The sequence below is a fragment of the Elephantulus edwardii genome, unplaced genomic scaffold (genome assembly GCF_000299155.1).
Source record: "Elephantulus edwardii isolate Elephantulus edwardi_28Jun2011 unplaced genomic scaffold, EleEdw1.0 scaffold00226, whole genome shotgun sequence".
Taxonomy (NCBI): domain Eukaryota; kingdom Metazoa; phylum Chordata; class Mammalia; order Macroscelidea; family Macroscelididae; genus Elephantulus; species Elephantulus edwardii.
In genome coordinates, this window is record NW_006399976.1 from 2,935,311 (window position 1) to 2,946,082 (window position 10,772).

A 10,772-nucleotide genomic window follows, 5' to 3' on the forward strand; every position below is an offset into this window, starting at 1 on the left:
ACTTAAGGTTATTTCCATCATCAGGCTTGGTAAGATGCATGCGTGGGAGTCCTTGAGTTCAGGTATATGGACCCCCTCCTTCCAAACACATGTCCAGCAGTGCCCAGGTGCCCCTACCAGCTCCTAGGAAAGCTTGAGGAAAGGTTTTATTAATAATGGAGTTTTATTCCTGGCAGTTGGCTAAAATATGTAGGTGAGTTGGGAGTGGGGATGTTAGGAGATTCAGGGGATCACTCTGCTCCACTGCCCAAAGGTTCCACTAGCAGCCACAGCCCACCCTCTGCACGTAGGACCAGCTCTGGCTTCCTCTTGGGCTCCACGCCATCAGGCAGGACACGGAATCGCAGCAGTGTGAGGGCCAGGACTACCTTCATCTCAGCCATGGCAAATGTCTGTCCAATGCAGTTCCTGAAGGTCAGGAGAGGGTAAGATTTGTCTAGGATGATCATCCCAGCCACCTTGCAGGTGAAACCCAGTCCAGGACCCCATGCTCTAGACCATATCCTGAACATTGAAAGGAAACGAGGGCTTACTGATGCAGTAAGCCAAACCCAAAAGGGCTTCTGGGAGCCTTGAGCTTGTCTGAGACTCCAACTCCTGACTCATTATAGCAGGTCTTTGGGTACTGAAACCTCTTCTTGCATTCCATCTTTTCTCTCAAGTCCTCATCCAAAACTCCAGAGAAAAAGAAGGAAAAGTGCTAGAACTCGGTTCAACTAAAATTTCCCCCTCTCACAATCAGGCCAGAATTGTGTCCTAGTCATGAACTTCACCCAATCCCACTTCGGTCACCTGCAGGTCTCACCTGGACCCAGCAGAGAAAGGAATAAAAGCCAGAGGCGACCTCTTCTGGGAGTTTTCGAAGTCGAAGCGGAAGGGATCATAGACCTGGAGGTGGAAAGAAAGGTCTGTTACATGGATTCTCCCAACACAGACAGCCCTGCAGAGGCAGATGCTCCATGTGTCTAATTATCTTCTCTGCACCCCATCCCTCCCCATGTGGCTAAGAACGGGGTAGATAAGGGCAGTACCTCAGGGTTTGGCCACACAGTAGGGTTGTGATGGAGGCCAAAGATGCTGATCAAGCATGTAACACCTGTGGAAGGAGGGCCAGTCAGGAAGATGTCCCCACTGACAAATGGGTCCTTCTTCCTGTCTGGGGTCTTCTCCTTGTGTTATGAGCACCTTTGGGGATTACACGGCCATCTGGAAGCACTATGTCCTGGATACAGCGACGAGAGATGAGAGTGACCGGGGGATGCAACCGCAGACTCTCCTTAATGCACATGGTCAGGAAGGGCAGCTTGGCCAGATCGTCCCTAAGGAAGGCACACTCCAACAGTTATTCTGGATACATAGACTCTCCAATACCTGCCCCTAGTGACACTTTTTCCCCACATCTCTCTGACCCTTGATTCCTGAAACAAAATAAATTCCAAATTAATATTAAGCATCAGATGGATGGGGGGAGGAGGGAAGGTTGTATATGCACATGATGGAATACCACTCAACCATAAAGAACCATGAAGCCCTGATTCCTAAAACTATGTGGTAGAACTTTAACAACTTCATACTTAGTAATAGAAGTCAGTCACAAAAGGGCAAATAATATAAGATCTCATTTGTATGAAATAAGAAAATATAGAGAACCAAAAATTATTCAAGGGTTTGTGGGATGGAAGTCTATGCTCAGGAGGCCTTAAAGTTATAGTATTCGTTATGTTAATGAGGAAATTATTTTAAAATAATATGGAAAATCATGGCACATCTTGAAGAATGTAATTAATGTTATTCAATTGCAAATCTAATAATTATTTCGATTGTTTCTCTTCTCTTCATATAAAATTTTTTTAAAAACAAAAATGTTAATCTTGTTGTTGTGTACCATTGAGTCAGAACCAACCCATAGCTGACACTCCAGTGGGTTTTCAAAGGCAATTAATCTCATGAGAGGAGATTGCCCATCCTTCTCCCATGGAGCAGCTGATGGATACAAACCTCGTTCCTTCAGGATTGCAGTACCACTACTTGCCACTAGTCCATAGAATGTAATATCTTAGAAATCAGAGAAAAATTAATCAAGTGAATATATCAGCCTTCCTAAACAATCACAATACACACACACACACACACACACACACACACACACACACACACCCCATCTCCATAAAGTTTTATAAATTTCCAGGCAGAAAATATTCTTTATAGTCTCAAATTAAGCCCAACTATTGACATCAAGTTGGAATCAACTCATACAGATTTTTAGAGGTTGTGTATTGCACAAGAGGAGACTATCAATCTTTCTCCTGAGGAGGAGCTGGTTGATTTAAACTGCCAGCATTTGTGTTGGCAACACAACCCTTTACCCACCAGACCACCAGAGCTCCCTAGTTTTTATAGTAATTAAGGATCAAAATTAAAGACAATTAATAGGAAACAAAGTAAACATACCCAAAAATGTGTTCCTTTCTTGCCATCTCACACTGTCTCTGTGTAGACATCTAATGTGTAACACCTCTCTATCTCCTAAATTTAGGAGTTTTAGCAAAGAGAACTTGGGTTCAAAGGATGCACTTCACTCTAGGCTCTTCTTTTTTGATGGTAATGACATTGTCTCTTTTCCTTTTTGAGAATAGTTCATTTAAACCAAGTGGGATAGCAAAGCTGACCAATGCCCACACTATTATTCCAAAGAATTTATTTGCATGGTCCCTACAACAACTGCATATCTTCTTTATACCATTTGCAATCTACCCAATTCCCTTGGTGAGCATAAACTATCCCATATTTGTATTATTCTTCCCATGTATGGGCATATCATTGGGGATGAAGATTGAGTTGGGCACAGTAAGGGAATAAACTGCTAAGTAAGGACTGAATGATGATGTCCTTGGAAATGAAAGGGATTACTTTTACCACCACATGTCTCCTGTGAATCCCCTTCTGATCAGTAAGGTAGGTGATTAGAAGGCAGAAGTTCTAATATCCAGAGGAGAAAAAAAAAATCTTTCAAATGAGTCATTGGCAAAGAGGAAAACAAAGGAAAAAGCATTTCTTCAGAATGTGCTAATTAATATCTGCCCTCAAACTTTGCCACGGTTCTGATCTCAACTGACTAGATATTTCTAATCCAAAGTCCCAATTCCCTTGATGGACAGGAAGGATACAAGACTTTGCATCTGGCTTATGCTTTTATTCTCACTAAACAGGGAAGAATTTATAGATTCTACAGAGCAATGGGAACTTGTTGTGAGTCTATACCTACCACTCAATCTGCTCTGCCTTGCGGTCGCTCAAGAGTTCTTGCACTTCCTTTCTGCAACGCTCTTGATATTCTGGGTGCTTAGCAAGGTTGTACAGAATCCAGGAGAGGCCACTAGCTGTTGTGTCATAACCTGAGGGGCAGCCAGGTGGGCTTGAGTTATAGGTTGCTTCAGCACCAGGGAGAGGACAGCTCCCATACATTGAGGTATTCAGAGAAGATGAATGAAGTGGGGAAGGAAAAGACAGTCCAAGGTCCAACCCTCAAGAACCTGAGAAGGGAAAAATCTCTGCTCCCAATGCAATCCCAAATTGTACCCTCACCTCCAAACATGAAAGTATCAGCCTCTGCTCGGATGTCTTCATCTGACAACCCTTTCCCGTCTTTATCCTGAAGAAAAGGCAAGACCAACAACATCCTTGAATCATATCTAATGTAAGAGTTTAAAATAAAAAGAATATACCTAAGTGTACATGTATATGTTTATCCACTACTCATCTGTCAATTTATCATACTTTGGTGATTCTGATGTTGGAAGCTAGGCCAGGAGTATTTCAAATGCAACCTGGTGTCACCCACGGTGAAAAAGTTTCAGTGAAGCTTCCCGAATAAAACATACTCTGAACCAGGATTGACAATCTACTTCTGAAATAATTAGCCCATGTTGTTGTTGTGGTGGTGGCGGTGGTGGTGGTGGTGGTGGTGTACCGTAGAGCTGGAACAGACCCATGGCTTATCCTCAGGTGGGTTTTCAGAGGCAGTTAATAACATGGGAGGAGATTGTCCATCTTTCTCCCATGGCGCAGCTGGTGGCCTCAAACTGCATGCCTTCAGGATCGCAGCACAGCTTCTTGCCACTAGGCCACCAGAGCTCTCACTAGACTCTTATTTATAGCACTAAACATTTCTTATATACTGAGAAATTAATCTCTCAGGATGAAAGACACTCAAAATACGACTAGAGAAGGGCTGCTTCCTCAAAGTAGAGTCTAAAACATCTTTGATTTGGCCTTTCCTTCCTCATACACTTTCTGTGGTTTCTGAGTTCCCTCTGGATTATACTCAATCTTTTTGATCTAACTTGAATTCTTGCCCACTTGTCACACGACAACCTATAGGCACTCACCTTGCTCTGCAGGAGCACATCAATGAAGTCCAAAGTCTTGGCCTTGGCCTTGGCCTTCAGGAATTCATCAGTATCATTTTTTGAGAGGATGTGTCGTCGCTCCTGGATGGCAGCATCTGTGAAAGTGTGTACCAGGTGACAGGCTTTTCTGAAACGGCAACCATCAGGAGTGAGGTAATACAGGAAGTCCCAGTTCATGAAGATCTGCTGAAAACGCTTTGATACAAGGGCACTGAGCTCCAAGATGGCAGCAATGTATTCACTGGACTTCCTGTAAGATGAGGTAAGAAAGACAACAAGTTCAGATATCTAAAGTCCGTTATATACTTGCTATTCAGAAGCCTGCACAATCAGAGATGCATGGTAGGGATGAGTCAGAAGAGAAGACTCTCTACACTTTCTTCTCTCTACATATCCTAATTTCTGAGATCTGACTCCAGAGCACAGGAGTTAAGAAGGGTTTTAATATCATGGGCTTTTTTTCAATCTTTCCCAAATTTTTCACACAGCTTATGCTTTATCTCCTACGTGCTCCACATGGCAGCCTCTCATCTGTTCCCTTCTGTTCAATGTCAGCACCAGCTTGTGTATACACAACAATCAATCTTCTTGAACCATAAATTTGTAAAGCTCAGCTAAGACCACATGATTCATCTACTGAAACGCCTTCACTGATACCAGGGAGATCACAAGATAAAGTCCCCAGCTCTTTGCCTGTATTTTTAACTCTTCAGTATCTCCCCACAGCTCCTATCTTCCCCCCAGGGTAATTAGTTCATTGTCTCTTATCCACACTGCTCACCTTAGACTTTTTACCTTTACTCAGTCATCCCACCTGGAAGAATCTTTCTTTCTGTTCAAGTCCTTCTCCCTTAACTGCCCACCTCTGACCTGCCTCCTCCAGAAAAAAATGTTTCTGGTCTTCCCAAACTTCTACCACTTTGACAGGTACTCAAATCCAGACACAGGACTCACTCCTGGCAGTGACTGTCCAAACTGAAGACACATTTCTGCAGACTGTCCAGGGTCATCAGGCTGATGTGCTCAAACATGTCCAGACAGGCACTGCCTTCAGACACTAGGTGCTGCCACTTGGCCTGGTCAGAAAAAGAAGCACAGCTGAACCTGGGAACTGTCTTCAATAGGGTTGCATATCAACATCAAGGAAACAAAACTCTTCAATACTGGACCAATAAGCAACATCATGGTAGACAGATAAAAGATTGTGGTTGTCAATAATTTCATTTTGCTTTAATCCATTATCAGCATCCATGGTAGCACAGTCAAGTAATCAAAAGATATATCTGACTGGGGAAATTTTATGAAAATGATCTCTTCAAAGTTCTAAACCACAAGGATATCAGTTCAAGAATTTCCTGAATGGAACCCACACTCTCTGCTCTCAGGCAGAAGACATTTAAGCCACCCTGCAGAGCCCAACAGAAACAGATGAAATTAAATCAATGATGTCAGAATACTACAAAAATCTATACTCTGATAAGCTTGAAAACCTAAAAGAAATGGGCAAATTCCTTGAGACTCATGCCCTACCCAGATTGACAAGGACAGACATAGAACACTTGAACAGATCCCTCACAAAAGAAGAAATTGAAAAGGTGGTAAGAAATACTTTTCTATAAGAAAAGTCCTGGACCACATACCTTCACAGCTAACTTCTACCAAACATTCAGAAAGGATCTATTTCAAATTCTACTTAAATGATTTCAAAAAATTGAAAAAGAAGGAACACTCTTAGAGTCATTCTATGAAGCAAGCATAACTCTAATATCAAAATCAAGCAAAGATATTACCGAGAAAGAAAACTACAGATCAGTACCTCTCATGAATATGGATGCAAGAATTCTTAACAAAATCATAGCTAATAGAATCTAAAAGTACATAAGCTAAGCACAATTGATAACAGTGCATCTAAATTCCAAAATCAATCTCCATAATAGTCTATGTGTTTCCTACTGCCAAAGGGGCCCTTTAGAGTAGTGAGAGAAGATCTTCAACCTGAAACCCACAGCGTCCCTTTCCAGCAGGAAGTAGCTAAGAGAATACGCCATCCCCTTTTCCTTATGAATCAGGGTGAAGTCTCTCTCAGGGAGGAGTGATAGGGAATGGCAAAGGACACACTGACAAAGGAGATTAATCAGAACTGGCTTTGACAAGCACTGTGGCAATTGGACAATTAAAACAGACATTCAGGGGGGGAAGAAGAATGAACTGGGGAGGAGGGTAGAGAAAACAGTGCAACAATGAATGAATGAGAACCCAAAATCTCTGTCAATGTTCATTAAAACTAATAAAATTTAATAATAATTAAAAAATAATTAATCATGGCCAAGTGGGATTCATAACAATGATACAAGGATGATTCAACATAGGAAGAACAATCAATGTAATTCCCCATATTAACAAAGAAAATAAGAACCATATGTTCTTAGCAATTGATGCAGAAAAAACATTTGAAAAAATCCAACAAAAATCCAGTCTTCCTGATAAAGACACTCAGCAATATTGGAATATAAGGGAATTTCCTCAACATAGCGAAAAGCATATATGCAAAACCAGGAGCAAAAATCATTTTCCATTTAGAAAGACTAAAAGCATTTTCTTTGTGAACAGGGACCAGACAAAGATAACCACTGTCACCACTTCTATTCAATATTGTATTGGAAGTTCTTGCAAGGGCATTACAAGAGAAGGAAATAAAAGACATCCAGATAAGCAAAGAGATAGTTAACTATCACTACATGCAGGTGATATGATAGTATACACAGAAAACCCCAAAGACTCAACAGAAAACTCTTAGAGCTAATAGATCAACTTGGTAGAGTAGTAAGAAATAAGATCAATCTTAAAAAAAAATCAATAGAATTTTTCAACAGTGACAAAGAATTCAGAAAAGGAAGCCAAAAAAGCAATAGTCTCCAAGCAGAAGGAACCCAAAGCACCCAATCCACATATGTTTTGCAACACAACATGCAATAACTTCCCTTAGGAAGTGGAGCCTATTCCTCCACCCTTTGGTTTAGAGATGTTCTTGGGACATATTATAGTCAACTGTCATTGCTATTGATGTTGTTGTTGTTGTTGTTGTTTACCATCAAGTTGGAACCTACCTATAGCTGACCCCCAATGAGTTTTCAGAGGCAAATAATCACACAGGAGGAAATTGCCCATGTATCTCCCATGGAGCAGCTGGTGGATTCAAACTGCATGCCTTCCAAAACTAGACCTCAAGAAGCAGTGTCACTTAACATAGCACCCTTAGAACCGTGTTTTCACTATGTGAAGAAGCTTGAGGCTGACAGAAGATAAGAAACCACATAGAGAAGGCTCATCATCCCAGGTGCCCATCAGTGATCATCTTAACACTCAGCCAATCCCTTAACATGAAAAAGAGCTCAAAGGAGATCAGCATAGCTGCCTACCTGATTCACATCATTGCACAGATGCACACTCAAAACTAGAAGAATGGCTCACTGTATCGTAGACTTGAGAGCAATAGAATTATTTTAAGCCAGTGAGTTTCAAAGTGGTTTGTCATAAAACAATTTCTACTATGCAGGTTTTTTACCATTAACATTGTCTCGGAATTCCAATGCTTCCAGGAACATAGACACTGACACTTACAAGATGCTGTGGGCATTATTTCATTGTGTTAAATAGAAAACCTTACAACTTGGACATTATTATTCTCAATTAAGACATGAGGAATTGAGACTTACAGAAGAACAAGAGTCTCAGTGCAACACAGAAGAATCAGTATTCCAGCTAGATTTTTCTATTATTCTGCTCTACAAGGTCCCACCAGGGATATGATTCACAGGACTCACATGCATGATGTCCACACTCTCATTAAAGATCTTCACATAGGGCTTCAAGATGTTGAAGTGGAAGGCAGGTGTCAGCAAGCGGCGGTGATAGTTCCATTTGTCACCTTCACTCACTGGAAGCCCCTCTCCTGATAGGGAGAGCCATGGACAGTGAGTAAGGATGACATCTTTCTCTGGACCCCAAGATCTTTACCAATCCCCTTCACCCACAGTTACTCACCCAGCCAGGGCTTCAGAAATCTGTAGAAGGTAATGTCCTTGGGTGCAATGACAACTAACATAATTAAACATAATCAAAGATCATGGAGAGGGATAAAGTAGGAACCACAGGTGAAGGTGGGGCCTCCCAGGCAGAGATCTGTACTACCTCCCAAGCCCAGCATAGCAAGAATGGGGAGAAAGGCAGAGGAAGCACAGAGGAGGTAAGGGTAACCAGGATATCTTGGGTTATTGCATATAACATGAGGAAATAGATGTATAGAAAGTCAAACTAATGCACACTCATGTTTATCGCGGCTTTGTTCACAATAGCAAGGAGTTGGAAACAACCTAAGTTCCCATCAACAAACAAATGGTTAGAGAAGCTGTGGTATATTCACACAATGGAATACTACACCGCATTGAAAAACAAGGAACCCATGCAATATTATTCAAAATGGGTGACCGTGGAAGACATTATGCTGAGTGAAGTATCTCAGTCACAAAAGGCAAATACCGCATGGTGCCACTGTTGTAAAACAGGACTGACCTCGGGGTTGGGGGAAGACTGAGAAAGATAGGTTCAATAATGTATAAGATAGGTTCAATAATGTATACTGCATTGAAACAGATAAGGGAGAAAACTGCTTAAGAGGAATGTGTTTAGGTATTTTTGTCATGACAGGAGTCCAGAGCGAAGGCTGCATAATGGAGTGGACCTGGGGGGAGGGATTGTAAAACAATGAAAGAATTTTTCTTTTACTTTTCCTAGAGGGTAGTATACTAGTGGGGGGGGAGGTTTGGGAGGGGAGAAAAGTAGAACAATGAATGAATGGAAATTCAAACTCTCTGTAAATTTTCATTGAAATTAATAACAATTTTTTTAAAAAGGGGGAAGAAAGTAAAACTAACAAGGAAATTAATAACTAAGGTATGAAGACAGATCTCTGGGGGCATTTTTAGAGACTTAGGTCAAGCCCTGCCTGTATACTACTCTCCCTGGGATTTTCAGTCAATAGATTTCTTTTCTTTCCTTAGACTTAGCATTCCCACCACTCAAGAATAAAAGAGACTTCATCAACCAAAGAGTCAGTAGCTTGTCTAGGGTCATGAAGAGAGTTAGTGTCAGAGTTGAGATATCCTTCCCTTCTCAAGCATGGAACATAATGAAGACAACAGTCAAGAAATCAAAAGATGTGGTGCATTGGGGGAATCTGATGTGAGGTGGAGTATCTTAGGAAAGACATTGGAGGTCCATCCTGTAGAGGGACCAGTCACAAGATTCAGTAGAAAATGTTTGCCCACCAGAGGTGGACATCATGGAAGTAGAGGACCAGAGACCCTCTCATAGGGCTGTTCCTGGGGTGATGGGCAAAAGCCACTCCTGTGAAGAGGCTCAAAAGATGCTATACCCATTGCATCATCCTACATCTACTTAAAAATCTTTCTACTCATTGTTTCACACGCAATTTCAGCAGCCCAACTGCCAGGAAGCCTTTCAGCCTACCTAGCAAAAAGTTTCCTTTTTCTCTGGACTGCTTACCCCATCTTTCCTTCTGTCATCATTTCTGACCGTAGGAGAAGAGGCTCTTTCTGTCTGAATCTTTTCTTCATAACCAGGGACTCTTCTAAAACTGAGTCTCAAATGTGGAACACCAGGGATATATTGCAGATGGAGAGTTTAGGACTTGAAAATATATGAAAAGGGGGAAAGAAGGCTAAGACAAGAGGAAAAAGGCTGAGGCTCTGTGAGGGATGCAGAAGCTGAGGAGCAAAGGGGCACTGGCTCACAGACATTGTAATGGCACCCACCACCACAAGCTCCTTGTGAGTACCTGAGGCATTGACAATGGGCCGGATGGTGTCAGGATGGCACAGAATAATAGCAGGATTGATGGGGCCAAGCCAGATCTTAAGGCCCTGAGAGTAGGTGCCCACCAACGAGGTCATTTCCTTTATGGCCAGCTCTGTGGGGGAGAGCTGCAAACAACCAGACTTGATCATGTCAAATGGTCACAAATGTCCACCCTTTCTTGGATTTCATATGTAGCATAGTCTCTAATAAGACTATTTGTCAAAATTATACCCTAAAGGAGGGAAGATGCAATTCCAGTCAGTGCTTAAAAAAAAAAAAAAAGGAGGAGGAGGGCTGCAAGCCTAAGGAAGAGACAAGGGAGGAGAAGATAAAGAAGGCAGGTAAATATATATGTATAATACATATATACATAGGCCGAACTCGCTCAGCACATCTTAAGCTCAAGGAACTGAAGAACAAATTCAAACCTCGAGTGGCTATAATCAAGGACGCTTTCGGCAGAATGTTAAATGATCCAGGAAGTAT

The 10,772-nt window shown here is 41.8% G+C and overlaps 1 protein-coding gene across 1 annotated transcript in view; it reads right to left on the reverse strand.

Moving 5' to 3' along the window:
- Window positions 1–230: 230 nt before the first annotated feature.
- The window catches only part of LOC102851485 (leukotriene-B(4) omega-hydroxylase 1-like), a 15,671-nt gene continuing 5,129 nt past the window's right edge, over window positions 231–10,772 (reverse strand). The window contains exons 2-12 of the mRNA XM_006898299.1: window positions 10,267–10,411; window positions 8,454–8,507; window positions 8,234–8,361; window positions 5,364–5,485; window positions 4,389–4,659; window positions 3,586–3,652; window positions 3,266–3,395; window positions 1,186–1,319; window positions 1,032–1,096; window positions 806–888; window positions 231–408 (exon numbers count right to left, since the gene is read on the reverse strand). Coding sequence (XP_006898361.1) covers window positions 231–408; window positions 806–888; window positions 1,032–1,096; window positions 1,186–1,319; window positions 3,266–3,395; window positions 3,586–3,652; window positions 4,389–4,659; window positions 5,364–5,485; window positions 8,234–8,361; window positions 8,454–8,507; window positions 10,267–10,411 — 1,377 coding nt within the window. The remainder of the gene's footprint in view (window positions 409–805; window positions 889–1,031; window positions 1,097–1,185; window positions 1,320–3,265; window positions 3,396–3,585; window positions 3,653–4,388; window positions 4,660–5,363; window positions 5,486–8,233; window positions 8,362–8,453; window positions 8,508–10,266; window positions 10,412–10,772) is intronic.